General features: G+C 43.6%; 1 protein-coding gene across 3 annotated transcripts in view; it reads left to right on the top strand.

Moving 5' to 3' along the window:
* Window positions 1-25,277, top strand: part of LOC120996212 (keratin, type II cytoskeletal 80-like) — a 68,983-nt gene that overhangs the window by 23,466 nt on the left and 20,240 nt on the right. For all 3 annotated transcript variants that reach the window (XR_005777739.1, XM_040425990.1, XM_040425991.1), the window contains exons 3-6: window positions 5,399-5,459; window positions 12,154-12,249; window positions 13,402-13,566; window positions 14,760-14,885. Coding sequence is in view for 2 of the 3 variants with exons in the window: in XM_040425990.1 (XP_040281924.1) it covers window positions 5,399-5,459; window positions 12,154-12,249; window positions 13,402-13,566; window positions 14,760-14,885 (448 nt within the window). In the remaining variant the exon portion in view is untranslated. The remainder of the gene's footprint in view (window positions 1-5,398; window positions 5,460-12,153; window positions 12,250-13,401; window positions 13,567-14,759; window positions 14,886-25,277) is intronic.

Genomic DNA, 25,277 nt, shown 5'->3' on the forward strand with positions numbered 1-25,277 from the left:
AACTGGGACATGAAGCTAGGTATCGTGGATGAGTGTGTTTCTTGTGCTCTTGCATCAGGCAGCACGGCCTCTGCGTGGACCATCAGCAGCACGGCCACTTCCCCGTCCCTTACTGCTCGCCTTCTGCATATTAAATAGTATATATGCTTGCAAGTATGTCACAAGTACACTAGCGCAGGTTTTGCAAATAAATTACACTAAATGTAACTGATATTTAGGATGTGCAAACGTTATATAGGAGATGTAGCGCAGGAAATGTCGCTGTGACCAGCAGCTAATGAAAAATTACACGGAATGCCACAGCTATTCGGGATGTGCAAACGTTATACAGGAGATGTAGCGCAGGTATTGCCGCTGTCCCAGCAGCGAAAAAATGTAACTGAATGTCACTGATATTTATGATGCACAAACATTATACAGGAGATGTAGCGCAGGTAATGTCGCTGTCACCAGCGGCTAAGAAAAAATGACAGGGAATATCACTGATATTTATGATGCGCAAACGTTATACAGGAGATGTAGCACAGGTAATGTTGCTGCTGCCACCAGCGGCTAATAAAAAATTACAGGGAATATCACTGATATTTATGATGCGCAAACGTTATACAGGAGATGTAGCGCAGGTAATGTCGCTGTCCCAGTGGCGAAAAAATTTAACTGAATGCCACTAATATTGATGATGCGCAAACGTTATACAGGAGATGTAGCGCAGGTAATGTCGCTGCTGTCACCAGCGGCTAATAAAAAATTATAGGGAATGTCACAGCTATTTGGGATGCGCAAACGTTATACAGTAGATGTAGCGCAGGTAATGTAACTGTCCGCAGCGGACACAGTCTACGGAAAAAGTACACTGGATGTCACAGATATTTTTAGCATGCGCAAACGTTAAACAGGAGATGTAACGCAGATAATATCGCTGTCCGCAGCGTCTACGGAAAAAGTACACACAGATCTGTTTAGGCTGCGCACACGTTACATAGGAGATGTAGCGCAGGTAATGTCACTGTCTGCAGCAGCCAAACAATTGCAAGCTATTAAGCGCAGGTTGCGCTAAAAATATATATTGCTGCCAGATACAACAATAGTCCTTAAAAGGACTTTTGGGTCTCTAACAACAACCCTGCCTAACATAAAAATAAAATTCAATTCCCTACACTATCTGTCCCTTCTACAGCACAGCTCTGCCTGACTAAGACTGGCCGAACCAAGTGTCATCGGGTGCCAATCACTATAATGAAAGTAACCAACATGGCTACGGCATTACAGTGAGTGGCAGTACTTACCTGCACATTTATTAGTGGCGTAGCAGCCAACAAACGTGCAGGGAGGAGACTCGAGCATCACGCTCGAGCACACGCGGTATTCGGCCGAACACCGCCATGTGCCGTGCATTGCGATGCTCGAGCCGAACTGGTGTACAAATATCCAAGTGTTCGGCCGAGCATGCTCAATCAACACTAATTATAATCTGTTATTTCACTCGGTAAAGGAAGAGAGCATATTTAAAAGAAGAAAAACTACCACAAGAGGACACAGTTTTAAATTAGAGGGGCAAAGGTTTAAAAGTAATATCAGGAAGTATTACTTTACTGAGAGAGTAGTGGATGCATGGAATAGCCTTCCTGCAGAAGTGGTAGCTGCAAATACAGTGAAGGAGTTTAAGCATGCATGGGATAGGCATAAGGCCATCCTTCATATAAGATAGGGCCGGGGGCTATCCATAGTACTCAGTATATTGGGCAGACTAGATGGGCCAAATGGTTCTTATCTGCCGACACATTCTATGTTTCTATGTTTCTATGCTGCAGCTGCGTGTGTGGGATCCATACTGCAAATCTGCAATGTGTGAACATCGCCTTAGATTTTCCCTTCAAAACAGAGTACAATGGCTACTGAAATGAAAACCTTGTGTAGTTTGAGTGGGGCTGCATTAGTTAAAGGGAGTTTGCTACCTCCAAAATTAGTTTCAAAGTAGACATACTGCCATGTAGGTTAGGTACCCTGAAACATAACCGTGCCTTTCTTGTGAAAATCAGTCCTCTAATCCTGAGAAATGATTCTTTAAATTTTTATGGAAATACAATTTTTGGTGCACCATGGCTGCTCCATTTGGTGTACAACTGCTCTGCAATAATTTCACCCAGCACTTTCCCCACTTGTTTGATTGACAGTCCCTGAGATTTCACAGCTGGTAGCGACACAAGGGTCAGCCAGGTGACACAGGGGACAGCAAGGTACACTGAACGGAGCAACCGCTGCCCACAGTGCACCAAGAATGTTATTTGCATAAAAATGAATACAACCATTTCTCATGATTAGAGGACTAGATTTTCACAAGAAAGGTATGGTTTTGGGGCTCCTACCTTACATGACAAAATTCTTACTTTTCAATTGATTTTGGAGTTTACAAATGTCCTTTAATGTGTACTAATCTTTAGCATTTGTTAAAACTGTAATGCCTCACTAGATTTTCCAAACCTCAAAAACAGTTGCCAGCAAAAAATGTACTCAGCACATCCCAAAATGCGCAGGTATGTATGTGCAGGTGCAAAGTCAAGAGCGCCCACATTTCCCAGTTATCCGACCATCTATGTTTTCTTTTTTCTTTCTGTAAAGTGATGTTACACACTACTTTTCTAATAATGTGAATATTTTATAAATTTACTCATCAGTTGAAAGCATTGATATCAAAATCTTGTTTAGATGGATCCTTTCCAATAAATACTTTTACAGAAAATGGTACAAAATGCTGAGCATAGGGTTTATTATAAGTAGCACCTCTACTAGCACTAACACCTCTACCACACGGTTCCATTCAGTCTCGTCCCAGGCACGCCAAGCAGAAAACGGAATAAATTAGCATAAGGATAAGATAGTATGTGTACATCCATCAATATTAACACTTTTATATGTGACCAAACAGAAGATTATGCAGTTCTTACTAATATGTATTACTAAGTTACAGATCAGGCATGTTAAAGGGATACTAAAGATGGAAAAACATAATTCCCCTTTCCCCAATCCTATTTAGTCTCATGTTATCATAAAAAATTGTGTGTGTGTGTGTGTATATATATACACACACTAGTAGGATGACCTGGCTTTGCACGTGTATATTTCGAATATTTGATTTAATGTTTGTGTGTGAAGTTAAAAGATATCCACAGTGTTCCCCATAACAGTGACATCTACAGCACCTCTCCTCCTTAATAGTAACCTTCACAGCAGTCCACCCCCTTAACAATGACCTCCAAAATACACCTCCCCCTTAACAGTAACCTGCACAGTGGCCTGCCCCTTAACAGTCACCCAACAATGTCCTGGCCCCTTAAAAGTAACCTCTACAGTACCCCACCCCCTTAACAGTGACCCGCACAGTGGCCCACCCCTCTAAAAGCGACCATCACAGAGCCGTCCCCTTAATGGTGACGTGCAAAGTGGCCCACCACTTTAATAGTAACCTTCACAGAGCCTTAACAGTGACATCTACAGCACCTCTCCCCCTTTACATTGACCTCCACAGTACCCTGCAACCTTAACATTGACCTCCACAGTACCCTGCTGCCTTAACACTGACCTGCACAGTAGTCTGCACCCTTTACAGTGACACCCCATGGCGATGTTTCCCTTAACAGTGACCTCCACAGGGACCTGCCCCCTTTACATTGACCTCCACAGTATCCCGCCACCTTAACATTGACCTCCACAGCAGCCCACCCCTTAACAGTGCCCTGCACAGCAGCTCGCCCCCTTAACATTGACCTGCACTCAGCCCCTCTCTTTTAAGAGTTGTTATGGAAACCTGGTGTAACTGTGTATGTCAAGACTGAAGGACCTGCGAGTTTCAATTGGATAATAAGGGTCATGTGACTGTGTGAATGGCAGTTAGAATGTGAGTGACGCTGCGAGCTCCTATTGGCTAATATATATTTATGGGAATATCTCCGGAACAGTGTGTTTTAGAGAGCTGAGACCAGGAGTCTTCTTTATGTGTCCCAAGAGCTCAGCCATGCTCCCTCCTTCTTCTCAGTGTCTTGTGTCTGGTTGTAAGACAACTGGCTAGAGCAAGAGACTCCCCCTGCTATGTCTGCAGCAGGACAAAAAGATTGTTTAGCTCCACCTTCTTGGTTCAGCCATGCCCTCTCAGCCTTTTCCTATTCTACAATGAAACTGACCAGAAAAAGATTTACAAGACTGATTCAGTAACATGCCGAAAATTCTGCAGACTAATGCACGGCACAGGCACATTTACACGGCCGGAAGAATCGGGCAAATTATCAGGACAACCTGGCCATGTAAATATGCCGCCAATCACCCGATGAACGAGCTAAACACTTGTTCATTGGGTGATCCTGTCGTTAATGCAGGCACCACCGATCATGGCTTCTGGGCAGCAGATTGTGCTGTCTAAACAGCGATCTGCTGCTCAGAAACCACGATTCTGTATAAAGGACGAGGGATCGCAAATAGTGAAGGAGATCGCTGTATGTAAACGCTTCCTTCCTAACAATCGGCTGCTCAGTTGGCCTGTGTAAATCCAGCTTTCACACTAGCGGCAGCCTTCGTAGTAGGAGGTCCGGCCGCAGCATGGCAAGCATGCAGAGAGGCGGCCGGAACTCCAGCCCACCCCCATTATAGTCAATGAGGCTGGAGCGGAATAGCCTGCTGGAGAAGGATGCCGCTGCTGTGAAACTAGCCTTACCTGAGTGGGCAAGATTATATGTTTTTACTATTCATTTTAAGGTTTAGTGTTCCTTTAAAATGCAAAATGCTGAACCTTGTTTTCTCTAACAGTAGACACTGGGTGTCATTAAAGGGGCTCTCTGAGATAGGAAAGCCGTGGTCAGGGGACAGTCACGGTGTAAAAGTAAAAAAAAAATATTCACTTATCTAGAGCATTCTGAGTCTGGTGCCAAAGTCTTGTTTCCACTGCTTCAGTCCCTTCCTGGCCCAAGAATGTACCATCCTGTCTACACTCACGTCACCGCTGTCAGCAGGTCCATGGTCTCAGGTACGTGAGTAGCCATCACACTTCTGGTCCAGTGGGGACCCAAAGTGGTAGACTCTGAACAAGTGAGGTTTTTTTTTAACTTTTACACCATGACCAGCCCCCTGACAATTACCAGTCTAGGAGAACCTCTCTTACAGATTTTGAATTTACTGACAATGATCTTATGTTTAAGTCCTGCACATGTTAAAGGGGTTTTACAGTACTTTAATATTGACAGCCTGTTTTCAGGATAGGCCACGAATATATGATCGGTACCCCTGAAGATCAGCTTTTTACAGTAGCCACAGTAGCTCTGGCACAAGAGGGCCAGAACTGCACAGCTCCATCCTTTTCTGTAGTTATTTTTAAATGTATAACTACGTATATTCTGTTCTTGCCTCCTAGGTTTGAAGAGCAGTTGTGTGTACGTAATGACTCGGAACATGCTTTTGTGACACTGAAAAAGGTAATAGTATTACTACTATAGATAGTTAAATCCCATTCCAAACAACATGTTTTCAAAGGGTTAGATAGCACCTATCATCAGACGAAGTCCAAGATTAGGAAAAAATGTACGCTTTCTTCTAAGCACAGCACCACACCTGTCCATGGGTTGTGTCTGGTATTGCAGCTCAGCTCCGCCGACTGGAGTGAATGAGGCTCAGCTGTATACCATACACAACCTGCAGACAGACGTGGTGGTGTTTTTTGAAAGAAAACAGCCATGTTTTTCTAATCCTGGACATCCCCTGGTTTGAGGGTCAACAGATTACCCATACTGTATGCAAACACAGGCCTCTCAGCACTTCTTAGCGGCTGAGAGGGGTCACATAAGGGCCTTTTCCAACTTCTCAAACACTCATTATAACGCGCACTGCCGCTCTATACATTGTCTATAGGACTGACAAAAACAGATAAGCACTGCATTTAGAGGTTTCGTTCAGACCCATAGAAATTGAATGGAGCGTCGGAGCATCCTTGACCATTGCTCCGCTCAAACTCACTGCAATCATACATTGAAAAGAAATAAGGCACTCTGGACCCCTGCTCTTCTGATCGGCGGAGGTCATTGTCTATTGTGGGACAACTGTCTTTATAAAATGTAATATACCGGTTTATTATATGCAGGTATAACGAATTTAGGATAAAATGTTATAAAATGTACTGAGCATGTATATAAAGAAGAATGTAGCAGTAAATTCAGAATATTTTGACCATTGATCAAGTGGAGATACAACATTTTATACTGTCAGGACAATGTTATCAGTAGGAGCATCTAGTAAAGTTGCCAACATTAGAGTCAGACCAGTTCTACCAGTCAATGCTTAATGACAAGCCTCTAGTGTCCTTTGAAAACTGGTATATAGATGATGGGCTATAGACAGTGATACCAGAGATGGTGGCATTATGCAACAGTAATGTGTACTTCATTATACTGAACTTCTAAGGAGCTGTTACCAGATTCTTCTGGTATATGCCCCAAATGTCAGACAGGTGTGAGTGCCACCTCTGGGACCTGCACCTATCTCTAGAACAAAGCACCCAAAGTTTGGGATAACGCACTATTCATGCGCTGCCCCTCTCTATTTTTTTTCCATGGAAGCACCAAAAATAGCTGAGCAGCATGGAAATGAACAAAGAGCGCATTGCCGAAGAGCTGCCACAGCTCCATTCACTTCTATAAAGCTGGCAGAAATAGGCGAGCCAGAGCACTGGTATTTTTGGCACTCCCATAGAAATGTATGGAGGGTGTCCAAGCATCTACGGTGCGCTTTTTGGAAGCTTTATTATAAAACTACTTGCAGGTCCTACAGGTGGGACCCACACCTATCTGACATTGGTGGCATATTCTAGCGATATGCCTCCAATGTTCCAGGTGAGACAACCCATTTAAGATGCCCATACACCTTCCATAGCCCGTTCAGATATTTCTCCCGATCCCCCACCCATAGACATACTGTACATGCTTGGTAGTGGGTGTGTTTTCAATGGGAGAGAAGAGAAAGCTGCTGCTAGACACCTCTAGAGGCAGCTGAAATTCAACATGCCCCGATCTTTTTCTTCCAGACATCGTTGATCAGGAAGAGTCGGGAGCTCCCCATACATATTAAATGGTTGGGCAGTTCTGCTGAAAACAGCGAGTTCATACAAATGTGCACAATGCTGGAGATTTATTAATAGTGTTGTATTTTGAGCCAGAATATTTTGCTTCCGACATTATTATTTTGTGCCATATTTATGAATAGTAATACAAAGTGTGAATGTTTTAAATGTTTTTTAGTCTAAGGCAGTCTGTAGGGAAGATTTGAGAAACTGCACCATGGGGTCATTCAGATTTTTGTCCCATGTTTAATGCATACACATGACATACAGTGGATATAAAAAGTCTACACACCCCTGTTAAAATGTCAGGTTTCTGTGCTGTAAAAAAATTTGACAAAGATAAATCATTTCAGAACTTTTTCCACCTTTAATGTGACCTATAAACTGTACCACTCAATTGAAAAACAAACTGAAATCTTTTAGGTGGAGGGAAGAAAACAAAAATCGGATCCGTTTATCCGGAACACTTGGGGCCTGATCCGGCATTAATGCATTTCAATGGAAAATAATGCCGGATCTGGCATTCCGGCAAGTTGTTCCGGAATTTTGGACGGAGAAAATACCGCAGCATGCTAGGGTATTTTCTCCGTGCAAACACCGTACAGTGACCGAACTGAAGACATCTTGATGCATACTGAACGGATTGCTCTCCATTCAGAATGCATTAGGATAAAACTGATCCGTTTTTTTCCGGTATTGAGCCCCTAGGACGGAACTCAGCACCGGAAAAGTTTAACGCAAGTGGGAAAGAACCCTCAAGCCATTGCTGTTGCCCACTATTTTTATACCACCTTGGAGCTGGTAAACCTTTAGACAACCAGATGGGACTCAGCATGGTTTAGACTAGGTCAAGACAAGGAGCAAATTATGACCCAAAAAAACACGTTTAGCATGGAGTACATCGTAACACTTTTAGGTAAAGCACTATTCTATAAAAGGGACTTGTTCCAGAAGAATGGAGCAATGGCTGAACAGATTCTAGGCACAAGTACTATCATATATCTGCTCCAACATGCAAAGTTGGTGCATTAATTTGATTTGAAATGATTGAAATTGCTAAAAATGTATGCATGATTCCCATAAGAATACCTATTCTAAAGCTTATTATTGGTTTATGTTGGATATCATAGTGGCTTAAAGAGGCTGTCCACTCTGATTGGATAGCATCAAAGCGATGCAGGAGGCAACATCTACTGAACCTTGCCGATCTGGTCTTTGCCTATCTGTACCAGGCCTGCATATCTGGTGCCAAGATGGGGCGATAATGGGACAGTGGGTTCTAGAAAAATAAAATTACACTGCTGGACTGGAAGGAAGTTGGCATTAAGGGAATTATCCAATAGTACGTATACCCCCCACAATGCCCGGGCCCCTCCTATAGACGATACTTACCTGGTCCCCGGCACTCTCGTGCCTCCGAATCCCTGCACGGCCACTGCTGCATCTCCCTGCCGCGTGGATCAAAACATCTGCCGATGGGGGAGCAGCCAATAGCATCCCTAGCATCGCGGGTGGGGGGGTATTTGTACTATTGAATAACAGCTTTAAAGGAGTGGTATGTTGTTTAAACAAATATATATGACACGATTGCTTTAAAGGGAACCTGTCACCGGGATTTTGTGCATAGAGCTGAGGACATGGGTTGCTAGATGGCCACTAGCACATCCGCAATACCCAGTCCCCATAGCTCTGTGTGCTTTTATTGTGTAAAAAAAACGATGTGCTAGTGGCCATCTAGCAACCCATGTCCTCAGCTCTATACACAAAATCCAGGTGACAGGTTCCCTTTAAGCTGGCAATACACATTAGATTACATAGAGACTGGATTTTGGATCTTAATATGCTCCATACCTTTTTTCTCAGGGAGTTAAGCCAACATAGAGGTGTATGTCAATGGCTTAAAGGGATTGTCTGTAATTTTGACATTAATGGCCTATTCGCAGGATAGGCCATAAATATTGGATCACTGGGGGTCCAACGCCCTGCAGCCCTGCTTATCAGTTGTTACCTTGTAGCTTCAGTACCAGAAATGCACAGCTCTGTCCTTTCTGTAGTTGATGGAGTTGACAACTGCAGACCTGCTTCCACTCACTTTAATGGGAGCAGCGCTGCAGTTGCCAACTTCTCCCAATACACAACGGATGGAGCTGTGCAGTTTCAGTGCGACTTAAAGAGTCAGAGCTCCAAATAAACGCCTGATCCCTGGGGGTGTGAGGTTTCGGACCCCCGCCATTCTGATATGGATACTGACGATAGGGATAGATTGCTCTCAATTGAACAAGAGTTACACCAAAGGGCATCTCATACGCATGGCCAGCCTGTTTTCATCCCATACTCCAAAAATACTTCAGTTAAGTAACTTCTTACGAAATCAGTCACCCATTGGGTGTATGCACGAGAATGGGAAATTAGATTGGAAAAACCATTTGGGACGGCCCTCATGTTAGTGAATACATATCTACAAGCATTGTGGCATATGTTTGCTGTAGACAAATATTGGATAAATGTAAAAAAAAATGTAATTGTTTTCTACAGAACATTCTTATCTTGCACAAGTACCATGCTTATAATAGTCAATTACTGGAAAATCAGTTTGATTTAAAGCCAACATTTAAGTATGTGTGCACTCCCATCTGCAGTAACACTTATGGATTGTGTAACCACATTTATGTACATATTTAAAGCGGTATTCCCACTTCAGACACCAGGATACTGGGTGAAATATTTGGGTTATGTACAGGAGGCTGTATGGTGGGAGTTAGAGGCCAGTTTGAAGAAGTTTTCTGAGATTCTGATATTGATAACCTATCCTCAAGATAGGTCATCAATATTAGATCAGTGGAGGTCTGACATCCAGGACCCCTGCCATTCAGTGTCCTCCTCGCAGCTTACCAAGCATGGCTCTGTCCATTGGTTAGCGGCTATGCCTGGTATCGCAGGTCAGCTGCATTCACTTGAATGGGATTGAGCTGCACCCAGGCCACAGGACAGATGAACAGGATATCACTGGCCTAGGAAGAGGCTGCGACGTACACCAGAGCACCGCGGCCTCATTAATAAGCTGATTGGCCGGGTTCTTGGGTGTTGGAACCCTGTTGATCTAATATTGATGTCCTATCCTGAGGACAATCTCAGACAAACCCCTTTTAACTATGTACTGTAGATCACAGGGACGGTTTGTGTACCATGCTCCATCGGGTGCCACGCACATGGAGTAATCTTACCCTCTAAGCACTGCTTCTAAAGGAAAATAGCTTTGTACATACAGACTCCTACAGAGCATGCCACGACAGAAAAAACTGTATAAAATATTAGGCTATGGAGGTTTCATAAGGCCTCATACTTTTGTATGGTCTACTTCCCTATTACAGGTCCATATGAAAGAAAGTGATAATATGGCAGGATATATGAGGCTCTGTGCTCTTATAACCGCAATCATCTTTCGACTGAATGTTCTGGATACATTTCTATATCAGATAAAAGTATAACCAATGACTATATGTAGGTGTATGGATCTCCATTAAAGGGCTTGTCCACTCATTTCATATTGAAGCCCTATCCTCAGGATAGGCTATGAATATCTGATCATTAGGGGTCCTGTGGATCATCTGGTTATTGCAGCGCTGCTTCCCTTGAAGTGAATGGGAGTAGTGCCGTAGTAACCAGCTCCATCAACTACGCAATAGACAGAGCTGTGTGGTAGCGGTCACAATGGGCAGAGTTATGGGGTACTGCTGCCAGAGCTACTCCAGAGCAGCTGATCGTCAGACCTGCACTGATCAGATACTGATTGTCTATCCTGTGGATAGACCTTAAACATAAAAGGAGTGGACCACCCTTTTAATGATAATGATTATTCATGTGAATTAACATTAGTAATCAAAAGACATTGGCAAATAATGATACAGCCAAAGGTTATTATTGCCTACATTGACTGAGCAAATTTCATGATCTTGTTTTTTAGTTTACAAGTAGGTAGACTATATGTTCATTTGGCACAGCAATGCCTTACTCATCAAAAAACGTACAAAATGTCATCGTAGTGGGGATGATTTCACAAGTATAATTGGTATCATTCTTGTCAAGGTGTGAAATTGGGAAGGGTTAACTGCATCATATAATTGCAATATGATTACCATTGTGTAATAATCATCCGCCGCCACGCTCCAATTACCAGCGACCTATCTACTAGCTTACAATCTAATATGCATAAAAATAACTATACACCATAGACATTAAAACTGGAGGAGATTTATCAAAATTGGTGTAAAGAAAAAGTGGGGCGGATGATTACAGCAGTCAGTCAAGTTACACTTCTCATTTTAAAAATGGTCGCTGGAAAAATAAGAAATGAATTCTGATTGATGGTTATGGGCAAGAGTCCCACTTTCAACAAGTTTTGGTAAAAGAAAAAAATGTGTGATCGCAAATAAGTCTTAAAGAGGACCTTTCATCTGGCCAAAAATTGTGAACTAAGTGTCATGATCTGTACAGCGGCACCCAGGGATCTCACTGCACTTACTATTATCCCTGAGCACCGCTCCGTTCTCCCGTTATGCCCTCCGGTATCTTCGGTCACTTGGTTATAGTAGGCGGAGACTTAGGAGACTTGGTTATAGTAGGAGGAGACTGACCTTATTCTCCTGGGCGTCTCCTTCTCCCAGGCTGTAGCGCTGGCCAATCGCAGCGCAGAGCTCACAGCCTGGGAGAAGGAGACGCCCAGGAGAACAAGAGCAGTCTCCTCCTACTATAACCAAGTCCCCTAAGTCTCCGCCTACTATAACCAAGTCCCCGAACATACCGGAGGGCATAGCGGGAGAACGGAGCGGCACCCTGGGATAATAGTAAGTGCAGTGAGATCCCTGGGTGCCGCTGTATATGTCATAATACTTAGATCACAATTTTTTGCCAGATGAAAGGTCCTCTTTAACTTTAACAACCTCAACCATGTTGTGCAGCTCTTGTGTATAAATGAATGATGCTACACATACTGGAGGATTGCTTTACTACAATGAGGCAAAGTCATATTAATGCATATACATTTCTTTCACACATAGGATGTGGACACTTGTAGCTTAGACCGATCCGAACTGGAAGCAAAACTCCGGGAGCTAAGTGAGACCATCAAGTTCATGAAGTCAGTTTATGAACATGTAAGTTATCGGGCTCCTTTCTGTCAATAAACAATGCCACGTTCACTATGGATATGCAGAAGAGTGCATGAAGGATGAGCGGATGAATGGTCCACAATTAAAGTGGAGGTCTGGCATATTGTGGAGAAACCTGAGAGAAGGCTTCAGGGTCTTTACACACAGAGCAGCAGTACAACACTAATACTACATCTTTTTGTCACACTCTTGCTCCCTATGTGCATGAAGATTGGGCTCGGCTTCAGCTCAATTGGGTGGAAGACTAGAGTTCCCATCATGCATTGCTGACATATATCCCCTCTCTTCCCCCTCAATTCCTCTGGCTGCAGAAGAACAAGTCTTTCCCCTCTTGTGCATTTCATATTATAACCCCCTCACTGAGCCCCTCACATTAGTTCTCAGCTCCTACAACGCCTTGTGCTGGAACTGAGCATGCTCGACCAGCAAGCTGAAGCTGAGCTGCAGGTCGTAACTCCAGGCAGAGAGCTATAAACATCACAGTGTGTGGTCAGGGATCATGTGGGAAACTATCAAAATGAATTCATTGCATATTCAGGATTTTTACTTTGTACTGCATACTTCAAATGAACAAGATTATGGAGCGGCCATCTTGTCTGACCTGTTCTTAACAGCATTTAGAAAGCATTTAGGGAATTGCTTTACGGCAGCCCAATGGTCCATAGACACAATGTTAAGGAGGGGACCTCATTGACCTCTATTGGAGAGTTTTCTAACCATGGGGTGTCATCTGTGCTGAGGTCAGGAGGGAATAGATAAGCTGTGATATCACTTATTGGGAATGCTGGATTCTGGGTTATCTATAAACAGAGGTGATATTTGTCATTCTAATCCTGCATGTTATGATAAGCAGATAACTGCAGTAAAGTGATCTGTACAGATTTTGTTTTTTGTTTAAATATAAATATTGACTTGTAAAATAAAATAAAAAAACATAATTTTAAATAATTTAAAAATGTGTTTACCAAATAAAATGTGATTTAAATAAGTAGGTCATAGGTCTGATGACACGTCCCTTTAAGAATGAAAAATGTTAACAATTTTGGCTATATCTTTTATCTATTCCACTTAGGGGCTTACAATTAGTAAGTAGTGTTGTGTGCACTGGTGTCATCCTTCATTTACTTATTTTCTAAGGAACTGAAAGAGGTCATAGAAGAGTCTGGGGACATTTCAGTGATGGTGAATATGTCCCATTCCTGTCCATTAAACCTGGAGAGTGTGGTACAGGAGGTGAAGGAACGGTATGAGAGCATTGTAGCTCGGAGTCGAGAAGAGGCACAATCGCTCTCACGGATTAAGGTATTTATTGCACATTAACCTTAAAACGTGAGAACTTAGTGGTACACGAGCTGTGGTTTCTGTTTCCCATCAATAGTAATAATACCCTGCAGCTTATGTTACATGGTGACATTTGTCACTCAACAGCAAGTCTCGAAAAAGCTGCTTGTCCAAAAACTTTCATGTGAGTGCCTGCAACTTAGGCCGAATGCACATGGCCGTGGAACACGGCCGTGAGCGGTCCGTGGTATCCCGGCCTGGCATCCTGCTGAGAGCAGGAGCGCACGGCGTCATTGGTTGCTATGACGCCGTGCGCTTCATGCCGCCGCTGCGCTACAGTAATACACTTGTATGATCTATACGAGTGTATGTGTTTTTTCGTATAGATCATACAGGACCGTATGTGTTTTGCAGTCCGCCAATTGCGGATCCTCAAAACACGGATAACGGCCATGTGAATGTAGCCTGTCCTATGACAGAAATGCCTATTCTTGTCCGAGTAGGACATGCTCTGTCTTTTTTGTGAGGCCACGGTACGTAAATAAGGATGCGGACAGTACACTGTGTGCGATCTGCATCTTTTGCGGCCCCATTGAAATGAGGACCTAAAAATACGGTCGTCTGAAGGCACCCTTATTGTAACCGACTGTTTTAGAGCCTGATTTCGATGTAAAAACATAATCAAACCTGTAAGCCATTTGCATTGCGGTGCATATTGACAAACTCTTGTGCGACTTGCGTGGACCCATTCATTTTAATGGGGCTGCAAAAGATGCGGATAGCACACCGTGTGCTTTCCACATCCATAGTCCCGCTCCGCGGCCCCGCAAAAAATATAAAGCATGTCCTATTCTAGGCATTTCTATCATAGCACCAGGCATGTGCGGTCTGCACAATTTGTGAACCGCAAAACACTACGGCTGTCTGAATGTAGCCTAAATGTGTAGTGTTTTTTTTTCTAACATTGAGTCACTAAGGGTAGGTTCACATCACGTTTTATGCCTCCGTTTGATGTATACGTTACAAAAAAAAAGGATAAAAAAAAAAAGTATACTTTTTATTACCATGGAATTCTATGGTGAATGGATGCCATATACGTTTTTTGTATACATTAAAAGGATGGGAAACACGTGATGTGAACCCAGCCTAAGACTTGCATGGTTTGATCAGATTTATATATCAGAGAGAAAACTGTAATGTCTTCCCTTTTTTAGTTACAGCAAGGGGTAAAGCAAGCTGGACGTTATGAGGTAGACCTGGAGAACAACCGCATTCATATCACACAGCTCAACAGCAAGATCCAGAGGCTGAGGTCAGAGGTCCTAAGCATCCAGAACCAGGTAATCACTTTAAGGATCCATTCACACGTCCGTAGTGTATTGCGGATCCGCAAATTGCGCCCCTTATAGAAATGCCTATTCTTGTCCACTATTGCGGACAAAAATAGGACATGTTCTATTTTTTCGGAAGCCGCGGACCGGAAATACGGAGCCGCGGACCAGAAATGCGGATGCAGACAGCACAATGTGTGCTGTCCCCATCCTTTCCGTCCCCATTCAGAATGAATGGGTCCGCCCCCGTTCCGCAGAATGGCGGAACGGATCCGGACCCATTCTATGGACATGTGAATGGACCCTTAGAGGCAAGACACATGAACCGCAAGGATGTGAGGTCTCCAAAGAGTCAGGATTCAGGAGCATTTGTACAGTTAAAATAAGGGTACAACTGACACCCCATCAAAAAATATGGTATGTTAAAATCCAGAGATCTTTAGCAACACTGATGGAAAACCCCTTCAACTGGTTGCTTTGAGTTTACGGTATGTGCATGTCTTCAGCAATCGTAATTGTTCCCATGTATCTAACAGATATATAAAAATGAATTTCTGTCTGTCAGTTCTTTATGCACGGCCAAACGACTGGACCGATCTGAACTAAATTTGGCACACAGGTCCATCAGGTGTCCAGGAAGGTTTTAGACCAGATCTCAGCTCTCTAGGAAGCACCGTTCCTGAGATATTCCCCCCCCCCCCCCCCCCCCCCAAAAAAAAAAAATGTATTAGCCAATAGGAGCTCGCAGCTTCACTCACATTCTAACTGCCATTCACACAGTCACATGACCCTTATTATCCAATAGAAACTTGCAGGTCCTTCAGTCTGGACATACACAGTTACACCAGGTTTCCATAACAACTCAGCCATTTTTATATACTGTTAAAGGTCACTATTAAGCGGGCAGGGTGCTATAGATGTCACTGTTTAGGGGCAAATTGCTATGGATGTCACATTTTAAAGGGGCAGGGTGCTGTGGATGTCTTATATTAAGGGGGTGTGGTGCAGTGACGGGAATTACTCTTAAAAGGGAGGGACCCTGTGCAGGTCACTGTTAAGGGGGCGAACCACTGTGAGGGGGCAGTGTTCAGGGAGCAGGCTGCTGTGGAGGTCAATGTTAAGGAAAGGAAAGGAGCCCTGTGGAGGTTACTGTTAAGGGGCAGGGTACTGTGGAAGTCAATGTTAAGGGGGCAAGGTGCTGTAGAGGTCACTGTTAAGAGGACGGGCACTGTGAAGGTCACTGTTAAGGGGGTGAGACACTGTGCAGGTCTCGGTTAAGGGGGTGGGGTGCTGTAGAGGTTATTTTTAAGGGGACGGGGATTTGACGGATGACTGTTAAGGGGGACGGCCACTCTGGAGGTCACTTTTACGGGCCGACCCACTGTGTAGGTCAGTGTAAAGATGGCAGAGAACTGTGGAGGTCACAGTTAAGGGGGGTTCTTTGGAGGTCACTGTTAAGGGAGCAGGATGCTGTGGAGGTCAATGTTAAGGAGTGGCAACTGGAGGTCACTGTTAAGGGGTACTGTGGATGTCATTGTTAATGGGGCCTCTGTGGAGATCACTGTTAAGGGGGCGGGCTGCTGTAAAGTTCAAAGTTAAAGGGGTGGGCTGCTGTGGAGGTCAATGTTATTAGGCAGAGTGTTGTGGAGGGTCAGTGTTAAGGGGACGGGCCGCTGTTTAGAACACTGTTATGGAGGCGGGGCTGTGAAGGTCAAAGTTAGGCCTCTTTCACACGACCGTTTTTTTTCCCGTTTTGCAGGCCGTTTTTTGCGTTCCGTATACGGTCCGTATACAGAACCATTCATTTCAATGGTTCCGCAAAAAAAACGGAATGTACTCTGTATGCATTCCGTTTCCGTATTTCCGTTTTTCCGTTCCATTAAAAGATAGAACATGTCCTATTATTGCCCGCAAATCACGTTCCGTGGCTCCATTCAAGTCAATGGGTCCGCAAAAAAAACGTAACACATACAGAAATGCATCCGTATGTCTTCCGTATCCGTTCAGTTTTTTGCGGAGCCATCTATTGAAAATGTTATGCCCAGCCCAATTTTTTCTATGAAATTACTGTATACTGTATATGCCATACGGAAAAACGGAACGAAAACGGAAACACAACGGAAACAAAAAACGGAACAACGGATCCGTTTAAAACGGACCGCAAAACACTGAAAAAGCCATACGGTCGTGTGAAAGAGGCCTTAAGGGGGTGGGCTGCTGTAGAGGTCACTATTAAGGGGGAGGGGTGCTGCAGAGGTCACCGTTATAGGGAACACTGTGGATATCTCACACACAAAGATTAAATTAAATAGCGGAAATATACTCGTGCAAAGCCGGGTCATCCTGCTAGTCTAACATAAAAACACTGAGGCAGATTTAAAAATCCTATTGACGGTGTAAATTGAGGCTGTCTAGACCTGCTCCAGATTACTCACAAGGGCTCAGACTAGATGATAGATGTGGTGCTGGGACAGAGACTTTTGTCTAATTCTATATGAACTATTGGCAAGCTTAGTGTGAGACAGAATCTTATGCCAGAATTGTGGCAATTCAGCCATGTTCCCTTTCTAACAAAGTCACCTTTTTTCTATTATGCTACTAAGTCCCTCTTTATTCCTTAAAGGGGTTGTCTCACTTCAGCAAGTGGCATTTATCATATAGAGAAAGTTAATACAAGGCACTTATTTATGTATTGTTATTGTCCATGTTGTTTCCTTTGCTGGCTGGATTCATTTTTCCATCACATTATACACTGCTCTACACTAAAATTCAGATTAACCCATGTTTCTAGTGGTTGTAAGTGTCTTTGTGCATGGAGCAGTCATTTATTAAGACTGGTATTTTAGATGCTGGTCTTAATAACCCTGTGCGCTGCCGGTGGATCCACCAAAGCTATGAGGAGGCGCTGGCCTCTACATAACTTCGGCGCATCCATCACCAGTTTAAATCTACCCCAACTTCCTTGCTGGCTTAAATTTAGACCATTTTCTATGCCTAAAATAGGCGTAGAAAATTATAAATCAGACAGGCCTGCCAGCACGTCCCCTTCCCCGCCCACGCCACTCCTCTTTTTTAGACCTTACATGAGCATGGAAAAGTCACAGATTGAGGCACAAATAACCTTTGTGCCACAATCTGCCTCAGAAATACACCAAAAATAGGCAAATTTCTGTTAGTAAATGACCCCCATAGTGTTGTATGTCAACCATGATAGCGTGCAGCTGTAATTTATTTCATATTGTTTTGAGGTGCTGGTCTAAACTTGTATGAGGCACCCATAGGTAGTGGCATACCTACCATATAAGCAGACCACGCAGCTGCTATGGGGCCCATGAGGAATGGGGGCCCGCAGTGGAGGAGAGGCCCCGCCACCTAATTTCTCCCGTCTATCTTCCTAAAGCTAAAGGACCTTTGATGATGTCATCACAGGTCCTTTAAGAGAACTGCACAGTGTAAAGTGTAGTTCCAAGGTTAGAACAGTGCATCTGTCAGGACCTATGATGACATCATCTTCAACATCACAGGTCCTGCAGGATCTAGCAAAGGAACTGCACCAAAAATGGTGTAGTTCCCAGGTTTGAAAGGTACATCTGCTAGGACCTGTGATGACTCACTCATATATAATACTTCAGACAGTTACAGTGACTACTATCTCATGTACCTGACACACAGTGACCATAATGTATAACTGACCACATATATCTGTACACACTGCATCTATTATACCTGTATTATAATAGATGTAGTGTCTACAGATATATTGTATATACAGCAGTGTACTGATATGTGAGGTACGGGGTATAATAGATGCATTGTGTACAGATATATAGTATAAACAGCAGTGTACTGATATGTGAGGTACGGGGTATAATAGATGCAGTGTGTACAGATATATTGTATATACAGCAGTGTACTGATATGTGAGGTACGAGGTATAATAGATGCAGTGTGTACAGGTATATAGTATATACAGCAGTGTACTGATATGTGAGGTACGGGGTATAATAGATGCAGTGTGTACAGATATATAGTATATACAGCAGTGCACTGATATGTGAGGTACGGGGTATAATAGATGCAGTGTGTACAGATATATAGTATAAACAGCAGTGTACTGATATGTGAGGTACGAGGTATAATAGATGTAGTGTGTACAGATATATTGTATATACAGCAGTGTACTGATATGTGAGGTACGGGGTATAATAGATGCAGTGTGTACAGATATATAGTATAAACAGCAGTGTACTGATATGTGAGGTACAGGGTATAATAGATGCAGTGTGTACAGATATATAGTATAAACAGCAGTGTACTGATATGTGAGGTACGGGGTATAATAGATGCAGTGTGTACAGATATATTGTATATACAGCAGTGTACTGATATGTGAGGTACGGGGTATAATAGATAAAGTGTGTACAGGTATATTGTATATACAGCAGTGTACTGATATGTGAGGTACAAGGTATGATAGATGCAGTGTGCACAGATATATAGTATACAGGGAGTGCAGAATTATTAGGCAAGTTGTATTTTTGAGGATTAATTTTATTATTGAACAACAACCATGTTCTCAATGAACCCAAAAGACTCATTAATATCAAAGCTGAATATTTTTGGAAGTAGTTTTTAGTTTGTTTTTAGTTTTAGCTATTTTAGGGGGATATCTGTGTGTGCAGGTGACTATTACTGTGCATAATTATTAGGCAACTTAACAAAAAACAAATATATACCCATTTCAATTATTTATTTTTACCAGTGAAACCAATATAACATCTCAACATTCACAAATATACATTTCTGACATTCAAAAACAAAACAAAAACAAATCAGTGACCAATATAGCCACCTTTCTTTGCAAGGACACTCAAAAGCCTGCCATCCATGGATTCTGTCAGTGTTTTCATCTGTTCACCATCAACATTGCGTGCAGCAGCAACCACAGCCTCCCAGACACTGTTCAGAGAGGTGTACTGTTTTCCCTCCTTGTAAATCTCACATTTGATGATGGACCACAGGTTCTCAATGGGGTTCAGATCAGGTGAACAAGGAGGCCATGTCATTAGATTTTCTTCTTTTATACCCTTTCTTGCCAGCCACGCTGTGGAGTACTTGGACGCGTGTGATGGAGCATTGTCCTGCATGAAAATCATGTTTTTCTTGAAGGATGCAGACTTCTTCCTGTACCACTGCTTGAAGAAGTTGTCTTCCAGAAACTGGCAGTAGGACTGGGAGTTGAGCTTGACTCCATCCTCAACCCGAAAAGGCCCCACAAGCTCATCTTTGATGATACCAGCCCAAACCAGTACTCCACCTCCACCTTGCTGGCGTCTGAGTCGGACTGGAGCTCTCTGCCCTTTACCAATCCAGCCACAGGCCCATCCATCTGGCCCATCAAGACTCACTCTCATTTCATCAGTCCATAAAACCTTAGAAAAATCAGTCTTGAGATATTTCTTGGCCCAGTCTTGACATTTCAGCTTGTGTGTCTTGTTCAGTGGTGGTCGTCTTTCAGCCTTTCTTACCTTGGCCATGTCTCTGAGTATTGCACACCTTGTGCTTTTGGGCACTCCAGTGATATTGCAGCTCTGAAATATGGCCAAACTGGTGGCAAGTGGCATCTTGGCAGCTGCACACTTGACTTTTCTCAGTTCATGGGCAGTTATTTTGCGCCTTGGTTTTTCCACACGCTTCTTGCAACCCTGTTGACTATTTTGAATGAAACGCTTGATTGTTCGATGATCACGCTTCAGAAGCTTTCCAATTTTAAGAGTGCTGCATCCCTCTGCAAGATATCTCACTATTTTTTACTTTTCTGAGCCTGTCAAGTCCTTCTTTTGACCCATTTTGCCAAAGGAAAGGAAGTTGCCTAATAATTATGCACACCTAATATAGGGTGTTGATGTCATTAGACCACACCCCTTCTCATTACAGAGATGCACATCACCTAATATGCTTAATTGGTAGTAGGCTTTCGAGCCTATACAGCTTGGAGTAAGACAACATGCATAAAGAGGATGATGTGGTCAAAATACTCATTTGCCTAATAATTCTGCACGCAGTGTATACAGCAGTGGGGGCCCAATTTAGATTCTTGCTATGGGGCCCAGTGATTTCTATGTATGCCCCTGCCCATAGGGTGCCTGCACACGACACGTATTGCGCACATATCTTCTGCATGATTTTATGTAGAAAAAACACAGCATAGTACAGTACCAGCAAAGTGTTTAAGATTAGACAAATGTCACATACACTTTGGGGCACATTTATCAAGGTCGCCTGTTTTTAGGTGTAAAATTAGACTGGCGTATTTCATTCTGCTTTTGTTTTGCCAAATATTTATGAAAAGTCGCACAGCCGTTGATGAATTACACTAGGCGTATTGTTTTTAGTCTGACCTCTGGTGGTTGTTTTTCAGTATGACAGGTTCATATTCACTTAGACAGGTCTCATTTATTTGCACATGAGCTGAGAAAAGTCACTTGTCTCTTGGAAAAAATTTGCAATTCGCCACTAAAAACAGACGAAGAAAAGTACGTCAGCCCTGGGGTGGAGTAGAAATGAGACTGTGTTTGTGACAAATTCAGGCGGAAAAAAAAAGTCACTCCTATAGGCTTATTGCACACGACAGTATATTTTCACGGTCCGCAAAACGGGGTCCCGTTTTTCCGTGATCCGTGACCGTTTTTTCGTCCGTGGGTGTTCCTTGATTTTTGGAGGATCCACGGACATGAAAAAAAAGTCGTTTTGGTGTCCGCCTGGCCGTGCGGAGCCAAACGGATCCGTCCTGAATTACAATGCAAGTCAATGGGGACGGATCCGTTTGATGTTGACACAATATGGTGCCATTTCAAACGGATCCGTCCCCATTGACTTTCAATGTAAAGTCTGGAGTCCCTTTTATACCATCGGATCGGAGTTTTCTCCAATCCGATGGTATATTTTAACTTGAAGCGTCCCCATCACCATGGGAACGCCTCTATGTTAGAATATACTGTCGGATATGAGTTAGATCGTGAAACCTCATTTCCGACAGTATATTCTAACACAGAGGCGTTCCCATGGTGATGGGGACGCTTCTAGTTAGAATATACTACAAACTGTTTACATGACTGCCCCCTGCTGCCTAGCAGTATCCGATCTCTTACAGGGGGCCGTGATCAGCACAATTAACCCCTCAGGTGCCGCACCTGAAGGGGTTAATTGTACTATCATATACCCCTGTAAGAGATCAGGGCTGCCAGGCAGCAGGGGGCAGACCCCCCCCCTCCCCAGTTTGAAAATCAATTGGTGGCCAGTGCGGCCCCCTCCCTTCCTCCCTCTATTGTAATAATTTGTTGGTGGCACAGTGTGCGCCACCCCGCCCCCCCCCCCCCTTCCTCCCTCTATTGTAATAAATCGTTGGTGGCACAGTGTGCGCCCCCCATCGGCCCCCCCTCCCTCTATAGCATTAACAACATTGGTGGCCAGTGTGCGGCCTCCCATCTCCCCCCCCATCATTGGTGGCAGCGGAGTTCTAGCAATAGTACAATAGTAAAAGATTAATACTTACCTGGGAGCTGCGATGTTCGTGTCCGGCCGGGAGCTCCTCCTACTGGTAAGTGACAGTTCATTTAGCAATGCGCCGCACAGACCCTGTCACTTACCAGTAGGTGGAGCTCCCGGCCGGACACGAACATCGCAGCAGCAGCCAGCAGCAGGTAAGTATGAATCTTCTACTATTGTACTATTGCTAAGTAACCATGGCAACAGTCCTGGTTGCCATGGTTACCGATCGGAGCCCCAGCGATTAAACTGGGACTCCGATCGGAACTCCGCTGCCACCAATGATGGGGGGGGGGGGGGGGATGGGAGGCCGCACACTGGCCACCAATGTTGTTAATGCTATAGAGGGAGGGGGGGCCGATGGGGGTCGCACACTGTGCCACCAACGAATTATTACAATAGAGGGAGAGAGGGGGGGGGGGCGCACACTGTGCCACCAACGATTTATTACAATAGAGGGAGAGAGGGGGGGGGGCGCACACTGTGCCACCAACGAATTATTACAATAGAGGGAGGGGGGGGGGCGCACACTGTGCCACCAACGAATAATTACAATAGAGGGGGGGGGGGGGGCCGCACTGGCCACCAATGATATTCAAACTGGGGAGGGGGGGAGGGTCTGCCCCCTGCTGCCTGGCAGCCCTGATCTCTTACAGGGGATATGAGAGTACAATTAACCCATTCAGGTGCCGCACCTGAAGGGGTTAATTGTGCTGATCACGGCCCCCTGTAAGAGATAGGGTGCTGCCAGGCAGCAGGGGGCAGTCTTGTACACAGTTTGTAGTGTATTCTAACTAGAAGCGTCCCCATCACCATGGGAACGCTTCTGTGTTAGAATATACTGTCGGTTCTGAGTTTTCACGAAGTGAAAACTCAGCTATGAAAAAGCTTTTATGCAGACGGATCTTCGGATCCGTCTGTATAAAAACTAACCTACGGCCACGGATCACGGACACGGATGCCAATCTTGTGTGCATCCGTGTTCTTTCACGGACCCATTGACTTGAATGGGTCCGTGAACCGTTGGCCGTGAAAAAAATAGGACAGGTCATATTTTTTTCACGGCCAGGAAACACGGATCTCGGATGCGGCTGCAAAACGGTGCATTTTCCGTTTTTTCCACGGACCCATTGAAAGTCATGGGGTCCGCGAAAAAAAACGGAAAACGGCACAACGGCCACGGGTGCACACAACGGTCGTGTGAAAGAGGCCATATAAATAGGAAAAGAACTGATCAGTTTTATCCTAATGCATTCTGAATGGAGACTAATCCGTTCAGGATGCATCAGGATGTCTTCAATTCAGTCTTTTTGACTGATCAGGCTTTTCAGAAAAACGTAGCATGTTGTATTTTTACCTCCGGCCAAAAATTCTGAACACTTTGACTGAACGCCGGATCCGGTCTTTTTCCCATTGACTTGCATTAACGCCGGATCCGGCGCCGTGTGTTCAGTCAAACCGGATCCGGCTTTTGCATGTTAAACCCGAAAAATGTGAAAAAAAAGTTAAAGTCCATAAATGGCGGATCCGTTTTTTCCAATGCATTTTTTCATTGTGATCAAAATCCTGATCAGGATTCAAATGTAATCCGTTTTCACACATTTTTCCGGATCCGGCGGGCAGTTCCGGTGTCGGAATTGAACGCCGGATTAAAACAACGCTAGTGTGAAAGTAGCTTAAATGTGCCCCTTTGCCTTTTTTTCTTAGATTCGGAAATTAACCCAGTGGATGGATTTTGAAATCTGCAGCATGTCAATTGTTGTTGTGTCTTTTTTGTGCAGATTTCATCCTTTTTAACATGTACGGCGCTGGGGCGATGTATGAACATGGCACCCGCTCGCACGTGCAGCGGGCTTTAATGGCCAACAAGTCTCTGCTGTTTCAAACAGCAGAGACCTGCGGCTAATTACCGTGACCGGCAATAACGCTGATCGTGGTAATTAAAAACTTTAGATGCCATGATCAAGTGAGATCACGGTATCTAAATGCGCAAAAACCCGGAAGCTCGCGATTCCGGGCTTGTTACCGACACCCCCTGCGCCCAATGAGGGCATCGGTAGTTGCGCTGAACACTATGAGCCTCACTTATTTGAGCTTCAAAATCATCACAACATTTTTTTTTTTATGTTAAAAAATATTCTAAAAAATAAAAAAAATATAAAAGTTTATCACCCCCCCTTTCCATATAATTTAAAAATAAATACCTAAATAATAATAAAGATAAATATCATGGGTATCACCGTGACCTAAAACGCCCATACTATTAAAATATTTAAACAAATTTCCAATACAGCGAATGGCGCAACGGAAAAAAGGGTCAAAGTGGCCGATTGCTTCTTCATTGCTTCTCTTACCCAAAAAAATGTAATAAAATGTGATCAAAAAGTCATGCACACTACAAAATGGTATCAATAAAAACTACGGATTGTCCTGCAAAAAACTTAGCCCCTAAACAGCTCAGTAGACATAAGTATAAAAAAGATATGGGGGTCAGAATATGGTGATGTAAAAAAATTATTTTTTATCAAAGTTTTATTTTATTTTTGCACTATTTAGACATAAAAAAACCTATACTATATCAGTTATCGTTGTAATTGTACTGACCCAGAGAATGAAACGAAATGCCGTGGGAACAAAACCCATAAAAAGGTGGAGGAATTGTGTTTTTTTATAATTCCACCCCATTTGGAATTTTTTTTTACCGCTTGACAACTTGTCCCGCAAATAAATGAGCCCTCATACAGCTATGTGAACGGAAATATAAAAAAGTTATGGCTCAAGGAAGATAGGGAAGAAAAATTAAAACGCAAAAACTAAAAAATAAATAAAAAAAACTCTGATAGTGAAAGGGTT

Source organism: Bufo bufo, chromosome 3 (genome assembly GCF_905171765.1).
Source record: "Bufo bufo chromosome 3, aBufBuf1.1, whole genome shotgun sequence".
Classification (NCBI taxonomy): Eukaryota; Metazoa; Chordata; class Amphibia; order Anura; family Bufonidae; genus Bufo; species Bufo bufo.